The sequence below is a fragment of the Pangasianodon hypophthalmus genome, chromosome 19 (assembly GCF_027358585.1).
Source record: "Pangasianodon hypophthalmus isolate fPanHyp1 chromosome 19, fPanHyp1.pri, whole genome shotgun sequence".
NCBI classification, from domain to species: Eukaryota; Metazoa; Chordata; class Actinopteri; order Siluriformes; family Pangasiidae; genus Pangasianodon; species Pangasianodon hypophthalmus.
The window spans coordinates 249,511-270,391 of NC_069728.1; the positions used below are offsets into that span (position 1 = coordinate 249,511).

At 38.5% G+C, this 20,881-nt stretch overlaps 1 protein-coding gene across 3 annotated transcripts; it reads right to left on the bottom strand.

Annotated features, from left to right (window-relative positions):
* Positions 1-574: 574 nt before the first annotated feature.
* Positions 575-5,905, bottom strand: LOC113525661 (junctional adhesion molecule 3B). Of its 3 annotated transcripts, none has more exons than XM_026912230.3 (9): positions 5,820-5,905; positions 2,514-2,579; positions 2,301-2,414; positions 2,047-2,199; positions 1,725-1,927; positions 1,440-1,539; positions 1,200-1,329; positions 1,013-1,064; positions 576-902 (listed from the first exon to the last, which is right to left on the bottom strand). In XM_026912230.3, exons 1-9 carry the CDS (start codon positions 5,866-5,868, stop codon positions 867-869), a joined length of 903 nt encoding a protein of 300 aa, XP_026768031.2. In that variant the 5' UTR covers positions 5,869-5,905; the 3' UTR covers positions 576-866. The 3 variants fall into 3 exon arrangements, with proteins under 3 accessions (XP_034169660.2, XP_026768031.2, XP_034169659.2); XM_034313768.2 differs by lacking the exon at positions 5,820-5,905 and adding an exon at positions 4,739-4,765; XM_034313769.2 differs by lacking the exon at positions 2,514-2,579 and having other exon boundaries at positions 575-902; positions 5,820-5,882.
* Between the last annotated feature and the right edge of the window lie 14,976 nt (positions 5,906-20,881).

The window sequence follows — 20,881 nt, forward strand, 5'->3', positions numbered from 1 at the left end:
GGGAGTGTGGATTGGGACACGCCCTCAGTGGACTGATGATGTTATGTGGACTATACAGTGAGTAGGGAGTGTGGATTGGGACATGCCCTCAGTGGACTGATGATGTTATGTGGACTATACAGTGAGTAGGGAGGGTGGATTGGGACACGCCCTCAGTGGACTGATGATGTTGTTTATGTGGACTATACAGTGAGTAGGGAGGGTGGATTGGGACACGCCCTCAGTGGACTGATGATGTTGTTTATGTGGACTATACAGTGAGTAGGGAGGGTGGATTGGGACACGCCCTCAGTGGACTGATGATGTTATGTGGACTATACAGTGAGTAGGGAGGGTGGATTGGGACACGCCCTCAGTGGACTGATGATGTTATGTGGACTATATAGTGAATAGGGAGTGTGGATTGAGACACGCCCACAGTGCAAAAAACAAAGAATATTTTAAATACTTGTTTCCAGGTTAACATAAAAATATTACAGACTTTATATACTGCAAAGAAAAGAAAAACAAACCTGCAAGTCATAATTCAAAAGAAACACCCAGTAAATCATAAATGAAAGTAAATGTTTTTTTATTTACAAAAAATTTTACAACAAAACAAACCTGAAATTGCTTCCGTGTTTCATCACGAGAATTTTGCTGCTTGCATCGAACCTGTTTTAAACTTTTACCAAAAGCAAAATAATTTTCACAACTAAACAATGAAACATTGAAAAATCAGATTTTTACAGACGTGTTGTCTGACCTCTCTCTGTGAACTGAGAGTAACGTAAGATACGATCAGCAGCTTTCAGTGTATCGGTGTGTTTGCTTTGCGTCACACACTTCAGCTGTGTCTCTGCTGCATCGCCTTCATCCTTTCTTGGTCATACGACAAAAGATGGCTTGTGCTGGAAATGCCCCTGTTAAAAAAAAAAAAAAGAAAAAGAAAAAGTGCAAAAATGAAGTGAATTATTAATAGCATAATACCGTAAATGCAAACAGGTGGCCATGAAGTAGCGTATATTCTCACCTCATCTGCACGGACATCGTCCTTCCCGCTGTCACGCGGAGGGACTCTATAGCTGAAAGAAGCAGTGTGTTATTATTTAGACACTAATAACAGTAATAACAATAATAATATAATGGTTAGCAGGTATTAGGAACAGGCCAGTGTTTCACTGTGCTCAGCTTCTGAACAGAGCTACACCTGTACTCACTCGTTTTCTCTCTGGTCCTGGCGGGAACAGCAGATGTGTTTTCGAGCCAGACGCAGCCCTGCTGTTAAAAGGATGAATGACATCACTCCCGCTGCGATCTTTAGGACCAAAATCTCGATTTCGGAATCATCTGCAGAGAGGAGGCGAAAAGCGTTTACATGCGTTTGCTCAGCCTTGAGGAATTCTGGCAGCTGATCGCGATGTTTCGTGTGTGGCTTCTTGTTACGCGGCACTACTTACAGACTTTCATAAGCTGCGGTGCGCAATTTTCATAACCGGCGTCATTCCTGGCCTGGCAGTGGTATTCCCCGGCGTCTTCTTTCCTCACTGCTCTGAATTTCTGAAAAGAATAATATGCAGAGGTTAATTCTTTTACACCAGGAGAGGTCATGAACCTAGTAGGAGAGAGGGAGCAGTTTGTGTTCACATGAAACGCTGGCAGTGCTAGTATTCCTGGTGTTTCTTCAGATTTAATTCAGTACGACAATAACGCAGTTACGACATGTTCGGCTGCCTGTGCTTTACCAGTGAGCCAGTCTTAGCGTTCATGACATATGAGGAGTTGTAGAAGCGGATGCTGGTTTTGGGGTCCTTAGGCAGCTCCTCGTTGTCGCGGAACCACTGGTAGTGAGGCAGAGGGTAGCCCTGGCTCTCCTTGCAGCGTAGCTCCGTAAAATGGCCTGCAGTGACCGAGCTTGGAACGCTGCACTGTGGCACCACCGGCTTCACTGAAAGCCAATCAGAATCAGAGCAGAATCTTTTCTATTATATAAGCAGCAGATAACATTATGGACATTAATATAAAGATGCAGAATTTTTAAAATAACTAATAGATATAATAAAGTACCTCTCACAGCCAGACGTATACGTATTTCGTCAAAGTCTTTGAGGTCATCAATGGCAGCCACCTCGCAGCGATACATGGCGCTGTCTGATCTGCTGACGTTTGGGATCAGCAGGGTTGCAGGTTCTATCAACAGCGCCCTGTTCTCCAAATCACCTGCCACAGGAAGCACACAGCATGTTATTCTCTGCTACCTGTATCTGATGTAATGGAATATCATGGGCTGGAGCTTGTATGTGGATGCATGCTGATGTTACCTGATATTTTGTTTTGAAAATATACGTAACTGGGAACCCCATTTTTGACTTTCTTCCATTCAATTCTAGGGCTGTTTGTAGATGTGGACTCTATGAAGCAGGTCAATTCAGTTGCTTGAAAGGGAAAAAAAAATTGTTATTTGCCACAGTTGTCAACGGACAAATCATTGGAATGATTAGTGTAGTCTTAAAAAATTAAGAGCTTTAACTTACAGTCAAATTCATTGACCCACACGTCATTGTCTATAGTTCTGAGAATTACAGCAAATGTCATGCAACCTAGAAAATATAACAGACAAATCCGCCAAACACTTTTATTAAGCATTACCAGTGAAGAAAACACCTACATTCCCACAAACATACCAAACATAAGCATTACACTGTACCCCCGACCCACCACCTCCAAAGAGCAGCATGTCCCCCCCACAACCCTCATAATAAAGTCCTCTGAAGCAGGTGGAAGGATGTCTGAGTTGGCAGCTGCTGGTTGGGAAGGAAGTGACAGCCTGGAAGAGCTGAGGATCAACTGCTAGCATGCTTAAGAGTGCAGAGTGATGAGAGTGCCTCTGTCTTGTAGCGGCTGGACCAGTTCATCATTCTGGCTGGAAAGATGCACTGCAGTCTACTGGCCATTATCAGCTGTTAGACATGAGTCTGGCTGAGAAAATGAAGACCTGGGAACTCACAAGAGCCTTGACAGTCTGGAATAAGATGTTTGCCTGCAGTATGTACATTTACATTTCCTCATTTGGCTGACACTGTATCCCAAGTGACTTACAACTGAGACAGGATACAATTTAGTAGCTGAGGGTTAAGGGTCTTGCACATGGACCCAATTGTGGCAGCTTGAAAGTGCTGGAATTTGAACTCTACAACACTCCAATAGGCCAAAGCTTTAACCATTGAGCCACCACGTGGGTGTACACCATGCTGTTGGTGCAGCCATTAATGCTTGGTTAGTTGCATCGTTGTAGGCTCTGGTGTCTTGCAACTGTCGCCAGAACGTCATGGGATATCTTTAAAGGTGTGTGTTTAACCTGCAACAGTCTGCCAGGGACATATGGAGCAACCATAGATGAGTGTGTATGCCCTGAGTTGCCGCAACAACGTTAGCACGGATGGCGTCAAATGGTCAGTTCCTGCACCACTGTCACCGTCGCTGTCATGAGAACAGGGAGGTAATAGTTTCTGTCTGTGGTGCTGATGGAGTATTGATGACACCAGTGGCAGAAAGATTGTGCATGGCACACAGGCTTAAACAAGGTTGATGTTAATCCAGTGTCTCCAGAAGAAAAAACATTTCAGGTCAAGTAGTAGTAGCACAATAGTAGGCTTAATAATTCTAGCCCACTTCTAACACTGTAAGATGGACCAACAGGGCAGAGAAAACTCGACCAGTTCCAAACTAGTAGTCCAGTCTAAATATTCTGCTCTTCCAACATTATCAGGCGTCACATTTCATTTTTTTTTTTGGAAAATAAGTTTGGACAACACTCATGCAGAACACTGAAGGCAATTTAGCATTAATGCATAATTAAGCAAATTCTGTTATTTTAGGATGATGAAGACATGAAAATGGCAAGAAGAAAAAAAAACATGCCACGCTAGAATTAATTGTTAATACCTGCATGACTCATTAGCATGTTTCTTATGATCATATACTCTGAAGGCTGCTAATAAGAAACCCAATACAGTTTAAGGTTTAATAATACTGTTCTCAATGATTTATAATCTATTATTATTATTTTATCTATTATAATCCATGATATATATATATATATATATAGTATATTTTGTCCTGAGTAGTATGTGTTTTGTCACAATATTTAAATCTGTAAGCTTTTATCGTGGGTTAAAAAATGATCCTAATATTATTTTTAACATTTTTTCTACTAGAATTATGATTTTTCTTCTCCGAAACACGTCAAGGCAGAAAGAAAGAGGGTTAGCGTTAGAAAGAAAAAAGAAAAAAAAAAAAACACCCAATAAATCATGAAGTAAATGTTTTTTAATTTACAAGAAATTTGTAAAGTAATTGTACAAGACCTGAAATTGCTTCAGTGTTTCATCACGAGAATTTTGCTGCTTGGATCAAACCTGTTTTAAACTTTTACTGAAAGCAAAATAATTAAAAAAATGCTTAATAACATCAAATTTGTGTCAGTTTTTTTTTTTAAATTGCTGAACATCTGGAGTTTTTTTAAGCCTTGAGCTGTTCTCGTTGATAAATTAGAGAAACACAATTAGATTAACAGTATATTAAGTGATTGACTAGACTCTTTTAATTAAAATGGTTTGGAATAAACTGGATATTCTGCTTAATTGGTCAGAAAACGTTGATTCATTTCTAACAGCATCTCTGGGATATTTCGAGCTACAGGACAGATCACAGGTTTATATTAATGCACTCTTTCTAATATCTTTTTGGATCTACTTACACGGGGACTTGGATGGCAGACGCTCCACACAACCTGATTTTTTTTTTTTAATTTGGAAAATAAACAAAAATAACGTTAGAAAGGCCGCGCCATACACCACATAATGTCCTTTCAAAAAGCCTTGTACTGGATTTCTCGCGCCTGTCCTCCAAGTGTGTGTTAGTCTCGCTCATCGACATTAAGGAGGGAAAACTTACTACCTTCTTTATGGAGGAGGGAACAAAGCTTCCAGAGAAGGAGGACAAAAGGTCAGATACTAACTGGAACTGGGTCAAAACATTTTAATGCTGATTTTCCAATGATTCAGCTCAGACTTTCGACCTAACACATAACTGCGTCAGTCTGCGATGTAGAGGGAATTCACACACTCTTTCCACAGGAATGTCGACTGAAGTAGTGAAAAAGGGAAAGACAGAACAGACAGACAGGGCGTATCTAAAACGTTAATATTTTCCTTACACAATTTTTACAATACATAGAGCTTTTCTTCTTCTTCTTCTTTTTTAAATAAAGCCTACACCTGTTTGAAACTGTGGTAAAGTCGAACCCTCTCGTGGCAGTGTCATTGCCCGGAGCCTCGAACAGGACATGGTGACGGAAAAAATATGAGATGAGAGGAAACTTTATATTTATATTCAACGTTCTTGCAAAAGTTTCTCAGGAGAACACAAAAAGCACTGCAACACAACTTCTCCTCTCCTCCCAGCCTGTGTTTCCTCCCTCACCATGTCCCCTTAGGGGCTCTGTATTAGTGTATTAGTGTATTAGTGCATTAGTCTCACTCCGGGAAGTGCTGATCTGCTCTTATCAGCTGCCTGAGCAGTAAAATGCAAAGTGAAGCGTGTGGACTGGAAACAAACTGCTCTGGTGTTCAGTACCAGGTGTGTTGTGCTGTTACTGTGGTAGACTCAGCCCCTGGCTCCATATAGCGAGTGAGTGTGTGTTTAGAAACAAACTAATGACAGGTGTAGCTTCTCTCACATAAACCTTTTGCCCCAACACTGTTGGAGTTGTGATGCCACTTCTGTCCGCGAGACCCTTCATGAGAACACTCAGCGGTTTATTAAGGAGACGTACTTACACAGCGAGCACAACAGCACCGTTACACACGCTCGACGCCCCGACGCCATTTTGGAAGCACATTTTAGCGAAACTCAGCTGTGCGCGCGCGCGGGGGGGGGGGGGATGCTGCAGCCGCCGCCCAGTTGCCATGGCTACAAATATGTTCTCGCGGGAAAACGTCGCGAGACCACTTCCGGCCACTTCCTCTACAGGTGAACTACACACACGGAATTAAATATAACAATGACTTATTGGCCATTTGGACTAACGCGGACTAAAGTTTAAAGCCATGATTAAATTTGACTTCATATCATGACATCATTAGTGTACATATTGTATTGTATTTTATTTTCCTTTTTTTTAATGACTTGTCTTGTTATGTAGGTGTCTCACACCATGAGTCTGAGGGAAACGAAATTTCAGTCCTCTGTGTGTCCTGTACATATAGCAGAATTGACAATAAAGTTTGACTTTGACTAAAAATATATTATATTATATTATATATATGTGTGTGTGCGTATTGCACTTTATTAGGAACAGTAAGCAACACTACACTAATACTGGTAGTCTCAAGTCATGATGCCTATGACGTATACTACGTTTGGTCTGAATACGCTAAAGCGTTACGGAGATATAGCCTCACGTCCATTCCGGCGTGCTCATTGTCAAATTCGTTCGCACGTTATTCGAGAACGGTTTGACTAATCTACTTGAATTCCATAAGTTTTTGTCAGCACGGTCTGCCGATGATCTGATTCGATTTTCGTGAAAATCGGACAAACGGTCTAGGAGGAGTTCGAAAAAGTAGGTTTTTCCGAAAATTCAAAATGGCGGAAAAATTTTCATGATGGAAAATAACGCCACAGGGTGCATTCGACTCAAGTCATGTCAAGTCAAGTGGCTTTATTGTCATTTCAACCATATATAGCTAGTACAGTACACAGTCAAATGAAACAACGTTCCTCCAGGACCATGGTGCTACTTAAAACAACACAGAACTAAATAAGACTAGACATTTTTTACATAAAGTGCAAACAGCGCAAGACAGAACAATAACTACTAAAACAGGACAATAGGCACGGTAAGAGACAGTGCAGCGCCGACTAGTACACAGTTCTAGTGTGGAAGTGTCAGATATAACAGGTAGTGCAACAGGAATAACAATATAATAAAAAAAATTAAAAATGCTGTGAATGTAAACATAACACATAAAACATACTGTGACGTAATATTCAGCAGATGAGCTTATACCATATATGGACATAGCAGTCATTGGGGTAGCAGCCAGGTAGAGAGTATAAGCAGTGACAAAAAATTATATACAATATTTTATAAATACTGTAGCAGCAAAAATGCAGGTAGTAAATACAGAGATGTGCAAAAATTTCAAAGAGAGTGTTATGGTGTTGAGTGTGTGTGTGTGTGTGTGTGTGTGTGTGTGTTGTCAGTCCAGTCTCTGAGTATTGAGGAGTCTGATGGCTTGGGGGAAGAAACTGTTGCACAGTCTGGTCATGAGGCCCGAATGCTTTGGTACCGTTTGGCAGACGGCAGGAGGGTGAAGAGTTTGTGTGAGGCCTGTGTGGGGTCGTCCACAATGCTGGTGGCTTGGCAGATGCAGCATGTGGTTCCTCTGTAGAACATGGTGAGGATGGGGATGGGAGATGGGCTTTCCTCAGCCTTCGCAGAAAGTAGAGATGCTGCTGGGCTTTCTTGGTTATGAAGCTGGTGTTGAGGGACCAGGTGAAGTTTTCCGCCAGGTGAACAAGGAATTTGGTGCTCTTGACGATCTCCACAGAAGATACGTCGATCTTCAGCAGAGAGTGGTCACTCCATGCTCTCCTGAAGTCAACAACCTTCTCTATGCTCTTTTTTTATTTTTTTGGAGGAGTACAAAGTTGGAGGAGTACATTCTTCTCAATATAGATTATTAAAGGATCCCATGTTTTGTAAAACGTTCTGGTTGATCCTCTGAGAAAATATTTGATTTTTTCAGTTTTTAGAAACAACATTACATCACTAAGCCATAGTGACAGTTTAGGTGGCATTGGTGATTTCCACTCTAAAAGAATTCTTCTTCTAGCTATTAATGTTGCAAATGCCAAGGCATTTTCTTTATCTTTAGTTATGTGAATGTCGTCAGCTGTGACTCCAAACAAAGCCATTATTGGTGTAAGGAATTTAGCTCATTTAGGTTAAGCTAATGTATTCTCCACCAAAATATGTACGAGATTAGCAGATCAGCTCAGAAGGGGAAATTTGTAAACTTAATATTTTAATAGCTAATCAACTATTCGTCCAGCGATAAGTTGAAATGAGTGTATTTATTAATTGTGTATGGGATATTTACCTCCGTGGCCACCGGCAATAATATCCTAAATATAGTAAAACACTATATTAAGAGCGAAGTAACAAGATCGGCAGTTTAAGGCAATAAATTTGAAGCACAGAGACACAAGACACCGGCCTTTATAAAATCAGACGAGACTTTATTACTATTCTAAAACACAGAAACTAATCTAACACACACACACACACACACACACACACACACACACACACGTAAACAGGGGTGAAAATGGCTTTGAAAAGAGAGTGAATGAAATTCCAAGTTACTAGCAGTTTCTCAGACCATGACCTGAACGAACCATCAACTTATCAGTTATTTTAACATTCGCTTCGTTTAGAAGGGCTTTACACTTGTATTAAATGCACCAGTTCAGCGAGAATCTGGAGGTACTATACTTGCGTTTGTGTTGCCAGGGATTCCCTCGTTGCGTTGTTGGTTGGAAGGAGTTTCCGGCGATGTTGATTGGTCGGCGGTCTGGTTGGCCTTATGTAGCGTCTCGAAAGACCAATGAGGGAGATAAACAGAGTGAGGCGTGAACTCGGAGGAGTCTCGTAGGCAGGTTGCAAAACTTTCATGAGTGGTTCACAGCGGTGCGAAGGCGAGAGTTGGAGGCTTTGCAGGAACCAGTCTGGATGAGTCTCGGAGCAAGCGTGATCTCCTCGTGATGAACTTCTAAAGCTCTTGGTTGATGAGACTTCCTTCAGAGGTGGATGGAGACTCTCTTGAGCTGTTAGTTGAAGAGAACTCCTTGAAGATGTTGGTAGAGGCTCCCTGAAGATGTTGATGGACTCTCGCAAAGATGTGTTAGATGAGACTCAGAGTTTCCTTTGTGTCAGGGGGATTTAACCCTTTCCAGTTGGACCGACCCCAAAGTGTTTGCTCCAATCAGCAGGATCTTGGGGCAGGGTGTAAACTGTATTCTCCTCCTCTCACACTAATTAACATTCTGGTCTCTGAGTTATGTGCTTTGCAAACTTTGCACAAGGTTAAGTTACAACTTAGGTCAGGAATTTGATATCTCATTATCGTTCACTTCTTCAGCAAAGTTACAAACACCCTCTGCCATATTTCTGTATTGTAACAGTCAATTAACTTGAACTTTAGAACAATAAACAAACAGAAATATTGTTCTGAGCAGCATAAGTTGATAACAGTAATCAGTCAGCAAATTTATTAGTTGAAAGTCTGAATTCAAATTGATGTTGTGTCTTCTGAGGAAAAAAAAATATATAGTCCACTTTACTTCATATAATACAGTCCTTCAGTCCTTGAGAAAATACCTAAACCCATTCACTGCAGCTTCCCACGGCGAACGAACAGGCGTCAATCCTTAGATGGATCCTTAAAAGGACACGGCACCATTGTAACGGGTCCCAGGTAAGGGGAACCCACTCTGCGTTGTGTTGATGTCACTCAGTAAAGAAACTTCAGACCTCTCACTGCTTGGCACTGTCTTTATTTTCTGCATAAACGGGAAATATGTTGAAAACATGAATTCTGTGACTCTCTCCATTAAACAACCCCGTTTAATGCCTCGATGAACTACGAGACAACCTTCTCTCGGCTCAGAAGGAAGTGAACTGAGCGAGCGATGCGCGCGCGAACAAGTATATACTCTTAAAGCGACAATGCACTTCCTGAACGAATCTTGAAAATCATATACATCTTAACTCAAAACAATAAAATAATATATACAACCATATCAAATAAACAAAATTACATATTCAATAGAAAAAGGGGGATTTGGAGTGAAAATAATATAACCACAATAACTCTGTTACATTAACAATTAAAGAAAAAAAGGTGCTCCTTCACTTTTTCACCTTTACAGCTCGTGACAGAAACCGAAGAAAAATGCTCTGTAAAAAATCCCAGTTTAAACAGATTCACTCTGTTATTTTCTCAGACCGGGGTCATTTGCTGAAAATTGACAGCCTAAAGTTACGTGAGATTACTGCGGATGGTACCACTTAGAAACCATGAAGATGGCTTTGGACTGCAATTGATATGAACAGCTTTATTACGATGGCTTTGGACTGCAATTGATATGAACAGCTTTATTACGATGGCTTAGGACTGCAATTGATATGAACAGCTTTATTACGATGGCTTTGGACTGCAATTGATATGAACAGCTTTATTACGATGGCTTAGGACTGCAATTGATATGAACAGCTTTATTACGATGGCTTAGGACTGCAATTGCTATGATAGTTCTAGGACTGTGATTGCCACAAACAGTTTTGCACTCAATTCTCCATCAGTGAACAGTTGATAACTTCAACAAAAATAGACTTCATGTGAAAACTATAATGAATTTTCCTGGTTACACAACTGCACTTTTTGACGACACAGTACACAGTTATAGAAGGGAATGATTTATAATCGCACTATCCGGTGTCACCCAGATGAGGATGGGTTCCCTTTTGAATCTGGTTCCTCTCAAGGTTTCTTCCTCATTTTGTCTCAGGGAGTTTTTCCTCACCACTGTTACCTCTGGTTTGCTCATTAGGGATAAATTTATAAGTTTAAAACTTATATCTTGAATTTATATGTTTCTGTAAAGCTGCTTTGTGACAGTGGCCATTGTTAAAAGCGCTATATAAATTAAGTTGAATTGCAAAGTGAAGGACAATTTTATTGCCATGAAGGGGTGCATTACTATGGTCTGCAATAATGGTAATACTTGGTCTGCAACAATGTTTAGGTAGGTGGTACGTGTCAAAATAACATCTACGTGAATGCCAGGACCCAAGGTTTCCCTTTTTGAGCTTAACAATCCCTACTGTTACTATTATGCATGACGTTTAAGACTGTAACTACGATGAATTAAATGATTTCTCAAATATTTCTTCTTTAACTAAAATTGCACAATGCTATGCTAACCACTGGTATGAAAAATGTCCATAATATTGAGGAAATTATTTAGCAATGATCCGTTTACTTCAATCTCTTCTGGTGTGGTCTCCACTCGGAATGGCCAAATGCTGTCGTCTTCAGGACTTTCCAGTGGAGTTCCCACACCCCACCAGCTGTCTTCTGTCTCCAAACACTTTTGCTTGTTCTTCAGAAGTATGAGAACAGCCACTGCTCCCAATACTACTGCCAATGCCAACTCCACATCCATTGCTGAGGACAATTAAAAAAACACACATACAAACTTGTGATTTTGAGCACAAACATGTATCATGCAACTAAGCTGTGTCTTGTTGATTAAAAAATCAAGCAAGTATCATTTTGCACTGTACTGAATTAGCATCTTCAGCACCCAAACTGCTTTCAGATTGTGATTAATGATTTATGAGCACAGTGGATTGTAAAGCTTAAAATCAAACTTGTATTGGGTCAAAACTGTTAATTACAAGTACAGGACCGGATTTTGCCTGTCTTGATTGGGAGTGCAGTCAAAATATCCGAGTGGGTGTCTTTTATAATCATGCATGCTGATAATTAATTAATCAATTAATCTATCTCTCTAAGTGTTCAGAGTATTTGGACACTTAAGCCATACTAACAAATGTATAAATTTCAGTGCATTAGCACACAACATGTCAAACCAAGTGGCATTTATTTTAAAGAAAGTTACCACATTCACACTTTTCAAGCAAAAAAAATTCCAAAAAAATAGATTATGTTTAAAAAATATAGAAAATAATAGATATACTGTTCAAAATGAAACAAAAACCACACACTCATCACACTGAAAGTAATTCCTTACGTCACATACTGCTGAAAGCCGCAAGTGTGGCATGAGGATGCATAAATGTTACTTGTACCTCTTGTCCCTCGTCTGATGTTGTATGAATGTTGCCTATCTGCCACTGTTGGTTATACAAACATACAACACAGTTACCAGGAATTGCAAGTGCTGATTTCACAGCAGTCTGATCCATCACTTGTGGACGATTCCCACTCATATCCACATGGAAGCTAGGACCACCTGACACCCTGCTGCCCTGCTGAAGGTTTGGCATGACTGGAACAAATAATAGTTCCAGGAATGGAGGCTGACACTTGGTACAATTGAGCATTTCTCCAGTGGAGTATGGTGCCAAGATGTAGCCATGTTACATGTAAATCAGGTGTCAACAATGACAAAGACAAAGGATCTACTAAGTCATGTTGTCTTTGTCTGCTTTTATAAAACAGTAGCAGTTTGGTGATGTCAGTGGGTCACCAGCTTGATGCAGTTGCTGCAAGCAAGGGATATGCAACGAAATTTATTATTAATTATAAATGTGTTATTTACTTTAAGCCGATCTGTTCCAATACTTTTGCTCATGATGTACAAATTTCAATAATGCACATTTATCTTGCTACAGAAAAACCTGTAAAGGAGTAGAGAAACGGAGCAAAATTCCTGTGTTGCCCAACACTGGCGGCAATGGGAGGAGTAGGCACAGAGTTCACATGATAGAACACACACACATACACACACACACACAATATGGGGTTTCTCTGTCTATAAGCCTCTGATATGCACTAAATTAGACTGTCAAATATACAATACTCATGCGTTTACATGTTGCATTGTGATGAACAATACAAACTAATCATAGAGAGTTTTTAGTAGGAAAATTAAAACACTTATTCAATTCACTGCAAAACCCCAGAACTTTAATGAGTCTTTAGCTACACTGTGTGGAAAAACCACTGATATTCCATAGTACTATAAACAAAGATCTTAAATCTATTTATAATGCACAAGTACTTGTGGGGATCATTCAGCTATTAAATATAATCTATTAATATGAATAATCTACCAGGCGGTTACATTAGGCAGGTCACAGAAAGCTGCAAACAGTATTTGTTAAAGTATCTAAAATTGATCATGATGCAGCTTTAGTATGTGAGACATTTTACAGCATTTGGCACCATACAAATTAGGTTTTCAGTTAAAGTTTATTTTTGAAATACTCTGCCTATATCTTTATTGAAATTAAAATCACCTGCTTCGGAGACCCAATACTGTGTGTGCGGGAGTGAGTGGGTGTGAGTGGGTGTGAGCAGCAGGAGCGAGTACTGTGATGGTGCGTTTCTACGTCACAAGTGTTTCCAGGTTTCGCGGCTCAGTGTGCATTGTCAGACTGCAGGTCAACAATATATCATGGCTGTATTCCATCCCTTGTGTTTGTGTCTCTCTGTTCATCCTCCAGCTATCTGCCACTTAAAGGAACCTTGCAGTCGAGCAGTATTTGTATGAATGTCAATGTTGTTCTGAATACTGACTTCCCGTCAGAGTCCAGCGCCATTTCGCGTGTACACGAGTTACACAGTAACACACTACAGAGGCCCGCTGGTGAGCAATCATGAGCAATCATGAAACCTGCAAAAAAAAAATATAAATAAAATGAAAATAGAGAAATAAAAATAATAAAGAAAGAAAGAAAGAATATATATAAATCCATATATTCCTGCATAAATAAATATATAAATAATCAAATGTGCCAGAAGATAAACAAATAATTAAAATAAATAAAATACATGATTGGGGAAATGGACTGTGTGCACGGTCACTTCCGTATTTAGTCTCAATGGCCACCGCAACTTCCGGTGCTGACCCTTTTCAATGAGCGCTGTCAGCACGGCTTTTTACACTCTCTACTTTCAAGAACTTCCATGGATTACTGAGAACGATGTCAATCGCATTGTGAGGTTGGCATCTGTCACTCCCTCTAGTAAGAAGATGAGGCTATATTTTAAATGGTATGTTTCGAGTTTTATCGACAACTTGGAGGGTAAGTATTCTCAAGCTAACAAGCTAGCTAGTTTCGTTTGTGACGGTTCATAGTCTCATATGTTCAATTTTCTATCTAGTTAATCTTTTGTAGATATTCTGTTTCTTTAGTTTCACTAATGTTATGGTAATACAATATGTATGATTCTTTAGGACTATAGATGTCACTAATTTAGTGCATTTTTTCAGGTTCTGATAAGGATCAGGTGACGGAAGAGATCAGCGTGAGGGCGATTTGTTTCAGATCTATGAGGACTCAACTCTCAACTCAACTCAATTTTATTTATATAGCACATTTAAAAACAAGAGTTGACCAAAGTGCTTCACAACCAGGAAACTGAAAAACAATAAAATGACAAACACCATCAACACACACACACTAACTACACTACAAACTCCAACAAAAACTGCATATACAAAGTGCGATCAATGTCAAAACAAATATCTCTAGTACCCAAGGTCCCCGAATTCAAATGCCAAAGTATAAAGTTGTGTTTTCATCTGAGACTTAAAAATCTCCACTGAGGAGGTCAGAGAAGCCACAGTCTGAGGGAAGGGAGACAAAACTTCAGAACTGAAGGATGGATTTATTGTTCCTGTGGGAGTCGATGGCTCAGTCAAGCCATCACACTTGAAGTGATGAATGCAGTTTCCTGTATTAGTAGTGATGTAGTAGTAAGTAGTAATCCTCATGTCGCGTGTTGTGAATCCACTGTTTGCGTGTTTCGTCGTCCAAAGGGAAATTACGGAAACTAAGAATTAAACCTTGAGCATGAGTCACATAACGGGACACAGCAATGCTGAGACGATGCACCTTCACGCCGAAGGTATTTTTAAACGTTCTTCTCATTACTCATTACTAAAACGTCATTGTGGACGGCGGGTCGAACCGACTGCGGTTAAGCCAGCCGCGCTTCCTATACAACCACGGTTAATCTAGCCGCTCGTGCAATTTTGGGGCGCGGCTTTTAGACATTTAGCGGTAATAACACCGAAAGCGGAAAGTGAGCGTTAATACACTTTGGATCAATATAATATATAAAATATAATATCTGCATCTGTTAATATAAATAGCCAAGAGGCTATTTTGATTAATTATATTCATTATAAAATTGACATTTCAAATTGGTAGTGATGATCAAACCCACTAAAATTAGTTCACAGTAATTAAATAATTTAATGTAGAATTTTAAAGTATTTGCTTCTCAAAGTCAAAGGCTCTGTCAGTATAATTGTGCCAATAGGCTAATTTGAAGCATTAGAAAATGCACATTTCAAATTGGTAGATGACCAAACCCACTCAGGTCAGTTCACAGTGACCTCCTTTATGCTCAAAATAAAGATCAATTAATTCTACTGTAGAATTTTTAAGTAATTGCTCTTCAAACTCACAAGATCTGTCAGTATAATTGAACTAGGAGGCTTTTTTGATTCATTATTAAAGGGACATTTCACATTGGTAGGTGACAAAACCAACTATATCGGTTCAGAGTGAGCTTCTCTATGATCACAATAAAGATGAATTAATTCTACTGTAGAATTTTTAAGTAATTCCTCTTCAAACTCACAAGATCTGTCAGTATAATTGAACCAGGAGGCTAATTTGAGTCATTATTAAAGGGACATTTCACACTGGTAGATTAAAAAACTCAATGATATCAGTTCACTGCGAGCTGATCAATGCTCAGAATAAAGATCAATTAATTCTACTGTAGAATTCTTAAGTAAATGCTCTTCAAACTCACAAGATCTGTCAATATAATTGAACTAGGAGGCTTTTTGATTCATTATTTAACCATAACCCTAATATCAGCCTTAAACCTAAACCTAAACCTAACCCTAACCCTAATATCAGCCTTAAACCTAACCCTAAACCTAACCCTAACCTGAATATCAGCCTTAAACCTAAACCTAAACCTAACCCTAACCCTAACCATAACCCTAATATCTTAGCCTTAAACCTAACCCTAACACATAACCCTAACCTTAACCCTAATGTCAGCCTTACACCTAAACCTAACCCTAACCTTAACCCTAATATCAGCCTTAAACCTAAACCTAACCCTAACCTTAACCCTAATATCAGCCTTACACCTAAACCTAACACCTAACCTTAACCTTAACCCTAACCTTAGACTGATATCCAGAACCCTAGCCCTAAACCTAAAAAATAAATAAAAAAATTAAATTAAATTAAATTAAATTAAATTAAAATAAATAAATAAATAAATATAAAAAAAACCCCGTAACCCTAGTATTTTAGCCTTAAACCTAACCCTAATACCTAATCCTAACCCTAACCTTATTTTCTATCCCCAAAAGCTTAACCCTAGTTTAAAGACCTAACCCTAGGCCTAAACCTAACCCTAATCCTTACCTTAACTGTAATCCTAAACTTAATCCTAGAATACAGGTGGATCATGACTGTAATCCTAACCTCAATCCATTCTGGAACACAAATTTAAACTCCTATAATACGATTGGACAACAATATGCATTATTCAAATTAGGCAAACTGCAGAGGATTGTGGGAGTAGGGTCTTTTAATATCTTATCTTCAATACCTCAAAAACAAAAGCAGATAGGCCCTAACAGTTTTTTATGTTTGCAAGTATTTCACTTGCCAAGTGAAATTAGCTGGTCATGATCTTAGCCAGTAGGTGTCACTATTTACCAGTGTTTACAAGGCCGAAACACCTGACGACTCTGAGGTACACTGCTGATGATGTGTCCTGAAATTCATTAGATAAGGCTTAATATTATTAAAGTAATTTGTATTTATTAAATTGAATTAATTAATAAGTTAAATTAATTAAAGTAATTAAAGCAGGATAAGATCAAACTCAAAACACTAAAACATACATATCAGCTACAAACCTTCCAGCCCGAAGCCCAATCGAGTTTTACTCGATTGGATTTGTTAAATTAGCAGGCCCCAAGCGGGTCCCCAATCCTGACATTGATCCTGACCCAAATCCTAACCCTAGCCCTGAAGTCTCGGCCCTATTCCTGTTACCTAACCCTAACCTTACCCTAACCCTGGAACCTTGGTCCTAAACCTAACACCTCACCCTAACACTTACCACTTACACTCCTTTTTCTCACACCTGCCCAGCCTTACATTTGTCAAATGATGGTAAAAAGGATGGGTAGGTGAGCAGAAATATGTCCATACAGACATAAAAAAACTATGGACAGAGGGAATAGCAGTGATATCAATAGGTGAAGACAGAGCAGATGGTGTGGGAATATTTTTAAGGAACATGGTGAAATAATTAAAACAAGAGAAATTATCCCTGGTAGAATATTAATTGTTCACATGCTTTTTAGAAAGCATAAGATAAGAATCATAAATGTATACACCCCCCCCCCCGCCCCCCCTCCCCGATAGATCTGGAAAAATGAAAATATTTTATAAACTCCTAAATGTTGGATTTGAAATAATACTTTGTGGTGATTTTAACACAATCATAGATGAAAACAACAGAATTCCCTATAAAGATATTCCCATCACCAGAGACGGCAAACTACTAAAAAAATATGTGAAATAAGCGAACTGAAGACACCTTTAGAGAACTTTACCCTAACACGAGTGACTTTACCAGAATGGACAAATCAGTTAAAACTGACAGAATATATGTGTCTATAGGTTTTAAAACAATAACTTATAAAACCAAATACCTGTTTGACTCTGACCATCTTGAGAGGAATGTTAAATTAAATCTAGGAATAAATTAAATAAGATGATTATGGAAATTAAATACACAATGTCTTAAAAACAAAGAAGTCATTTTAGAGGTAAAAGATAAAAATAAAACGAATTATGCAATTACAAGTTTTAACAAGTTCAAATATTGAACAATGGAACATTATAAAGACTCAAATACAAAAAATTGCTTAAACAATAATATAAAAACTTGAACAGAGAAACGCATATTATGAGAGTTTAATGAACAAATATATAGTATTACAAACAACAACCAACAGAAATGAAGACAAACTTTCCAAGGTTAAAGAAGAAATAACACGGATTAACGACAAAACCTTTTTAAGCATTCAAATTCAAGCTGGAATAGACACAAATTACTCCAAATTACACAAATATACAAAAGATACTTTAAAGAAAAGAAGTACAGATGGACCAAGTTCAACTGACTCCCACCATTGTTGTGTGTGGTAAGTTAGCATTTTTTCTTTCTTGGTCTTTTTCATTCTCTTTTGTATTTCTCTATTCTTTCTCCCTTTTCTTTCTCTCTTTTTCTCTGTCTATTTGGACACAAATTCATGTTGCACAATGTTTTTGTTACTGTAAACTCTTAAGATTAGTCAAAGTGGCCTTAAAAGGCCCTACATTTCTCTCCTCCAAACCTGTACATACACTGATTTCTGTATTGACTAACTGACCTTAAAAATGTAAAACCATATATACTCAAATATAAATTGTTGAATATATACTCTGAAATGTTTCAGGATCACAAGTTTTGTTTCAATATTTTTTGAATAATGTTTTTTTTTTTAAGGTCGATCCTGCTATTCTTCAAGACTGTTCATGCTGAGCGTGGATCGAAACATTATACATAACACCCCCTTCTTCTTTTCTGCCCTGTGCGTGATGTTTGGAAGCTATTATTGCTTTAACATCCATTACCCATCAGAGCTGGCATCAACCCTGGAGTTTCTGCAGAGGTGTGTCTTTTTGGATTGGCATTATCCAACATTTTCACTTTATTGAAATGAAACAAATCTAAAGTAGCTGCTGCAGTGACCTAGGGGTTAGGGGATGTGTCATTTTACCTTTTCACTATTAAGTGGCTTTATAAATAATAGCTTGAACAAAAATGATTGATGAAGTTTTTTGTTGTTAATAAAGCTATTTTATTCTTTATACAGTCGTCCATTTTTCTTCTTTTCCCAAGGTCCATCAACCCAGAGAAGGGCACTAAAGTGCAGAAGACAGACACATCCAGTCTACACATGAACCCTAGAGTCCTTACATTGATTCAGAAACTTTTGGATCTTGAGTAGTGTGATGTCTGAATATGGACTAAACTCAAGTAGATTTATGGCATGTGATGTGCCCCACTCACAGCTTGAAGGTTTGTTTCAGATGAAATTGTTACTGAGTGTTATTGCTCTTGTATTTCCTCATTTGCAAGTCGGTACTTTCATTCCAAGAGCTTCTTTGAAGATATTTGTTCTATTTATTCTAATTAAGGAAATGCAGTAAACCTTAAAGAGTGTTAAAATTCTTACATTTATTCATAAAAAGCAACCCCTTATTTATCCTTAAGGCTTTTTAGGAGTAAAGTCTTTTCACTCTTTATTTCTCTCATCTTTGTTTCTTTCCCTCTATTTCTCTCCATCGTTCCTCTTTCAGTTCCAATAGGATGACTATTCACTAATCTGTCAAGTGCTCTCTATTCTAATATTTGTAAATTACATATTACAAATATGTGTGTTGAGAAATGACAAATGTTTTTCTTCACTGCTTTGAGGTTAATAAATTCTTGGAAAGGCAAGTTATTGGATTTTTTTTTTATCTTTCAGTACCATAACTCTTAAGGTATATCTACCTTTGCGTTTCAATTTTTAAATGTGTAATCTGTGTACACTGGGTTACATTTTTCACATTTCTGCTAAGTCAAACATCTGTATGAAGGCAGTGCAGTTTAAATGAAATCTAAAATAGAAGTGTTCAGTCTGCCTGTAATGTATAGAAATAGTTTCTATTTCACTGAGCAATAATCCTAACAGGCAATGAAAAATACCATTAGACAGTTTTACACTTTATATTTGAGAGTGATGTTATATATAAGAGTCATAGAACAGGATTTTATGCCTTTAAATTGTAATAAATAAATTTTACAGAAAATTCAGCTGCAGTATTTAGATCTTGCTTTCACTGTAAAACCCGTCATTAATACTGCAAGGCACTACATTATAAACAATTTAAATAAAATTTGCAGAAAAATTCAGTTAAATGAGTCTTATAACATGTAAATGTGTTAAACAATGTTTGGTATTTTTCAGTGAAATTGAAATGGGATTCAATGTACAATAAGTGACAACTGCCAGTTTTAGGTGTAGGAGCCATTTCTTTATTTTTGTTTTGTTCTTTATTCTAATCTGCCTTTTTTATTGTCCTTCTTGAAAGTATGTGCCCTCTACAGGTGAGAACGCCAATAAATAGGAAGGTGACCTGGTGGAGGTGTGGCTGACTGGGAGCGCACAGCTTTTTGACCTTGGGACCTTGCTTGCGGCTTGCGGCTTGGGCTTGTTTGGCTGTTCTACCTTAAGCTAATTTTTGTTTATTTCAACAAGGAGCTGTAATATACAATTTGTACTTTAATAAAAAAAAACAAAACAAAAAAAAACACTAGTCTTTTTTGGCAAACCTCTCTTGGATCAATTTATTCGGAACCAGACACAAGCGTCAAAAATCCCCAGTCAACATCAACGTGGCAAACAAAAGGAACTAATAGGACTATGGATAAATTGTCACAACATTAGGCTTATTACCAGTTAAGGCTTACGCACCAGCACGCAGCAAGGTTGACTCAAGACTGAGCACTGACTGAGTGAGGGCTCTCCTTAAATAGACTCAGGCACAGGTGGGGCTGATTGACACTGATTATAATTATGACTGTGCTCTCTGGTTACGGGGGGGGGGGGGGGGGGGGGGAAGAAAAAAAAAAACAACCCCAAAGCTATATACAAAGTTACAAACAAATAAACAAATAAACAAACAAACAACCAACCAACCAACCAACCAAACACTTTAGCTCTATATACAATAATTTAACCTCTAACAAAGATTGCTCACGGCACCACAGTTGCACGCTCACTCAAAAACAACAACCAACCTACCAAACAACCCACACCCACAGTGGTTTGGGGCTCTCTTTTAAACTCTAAGCCCTGCCCCTCTTTGGATTAAACCAACTAGCAAGGAAGGTGCAGGGTAAATAGGCACATTTTTTACAATAATGTACGCATA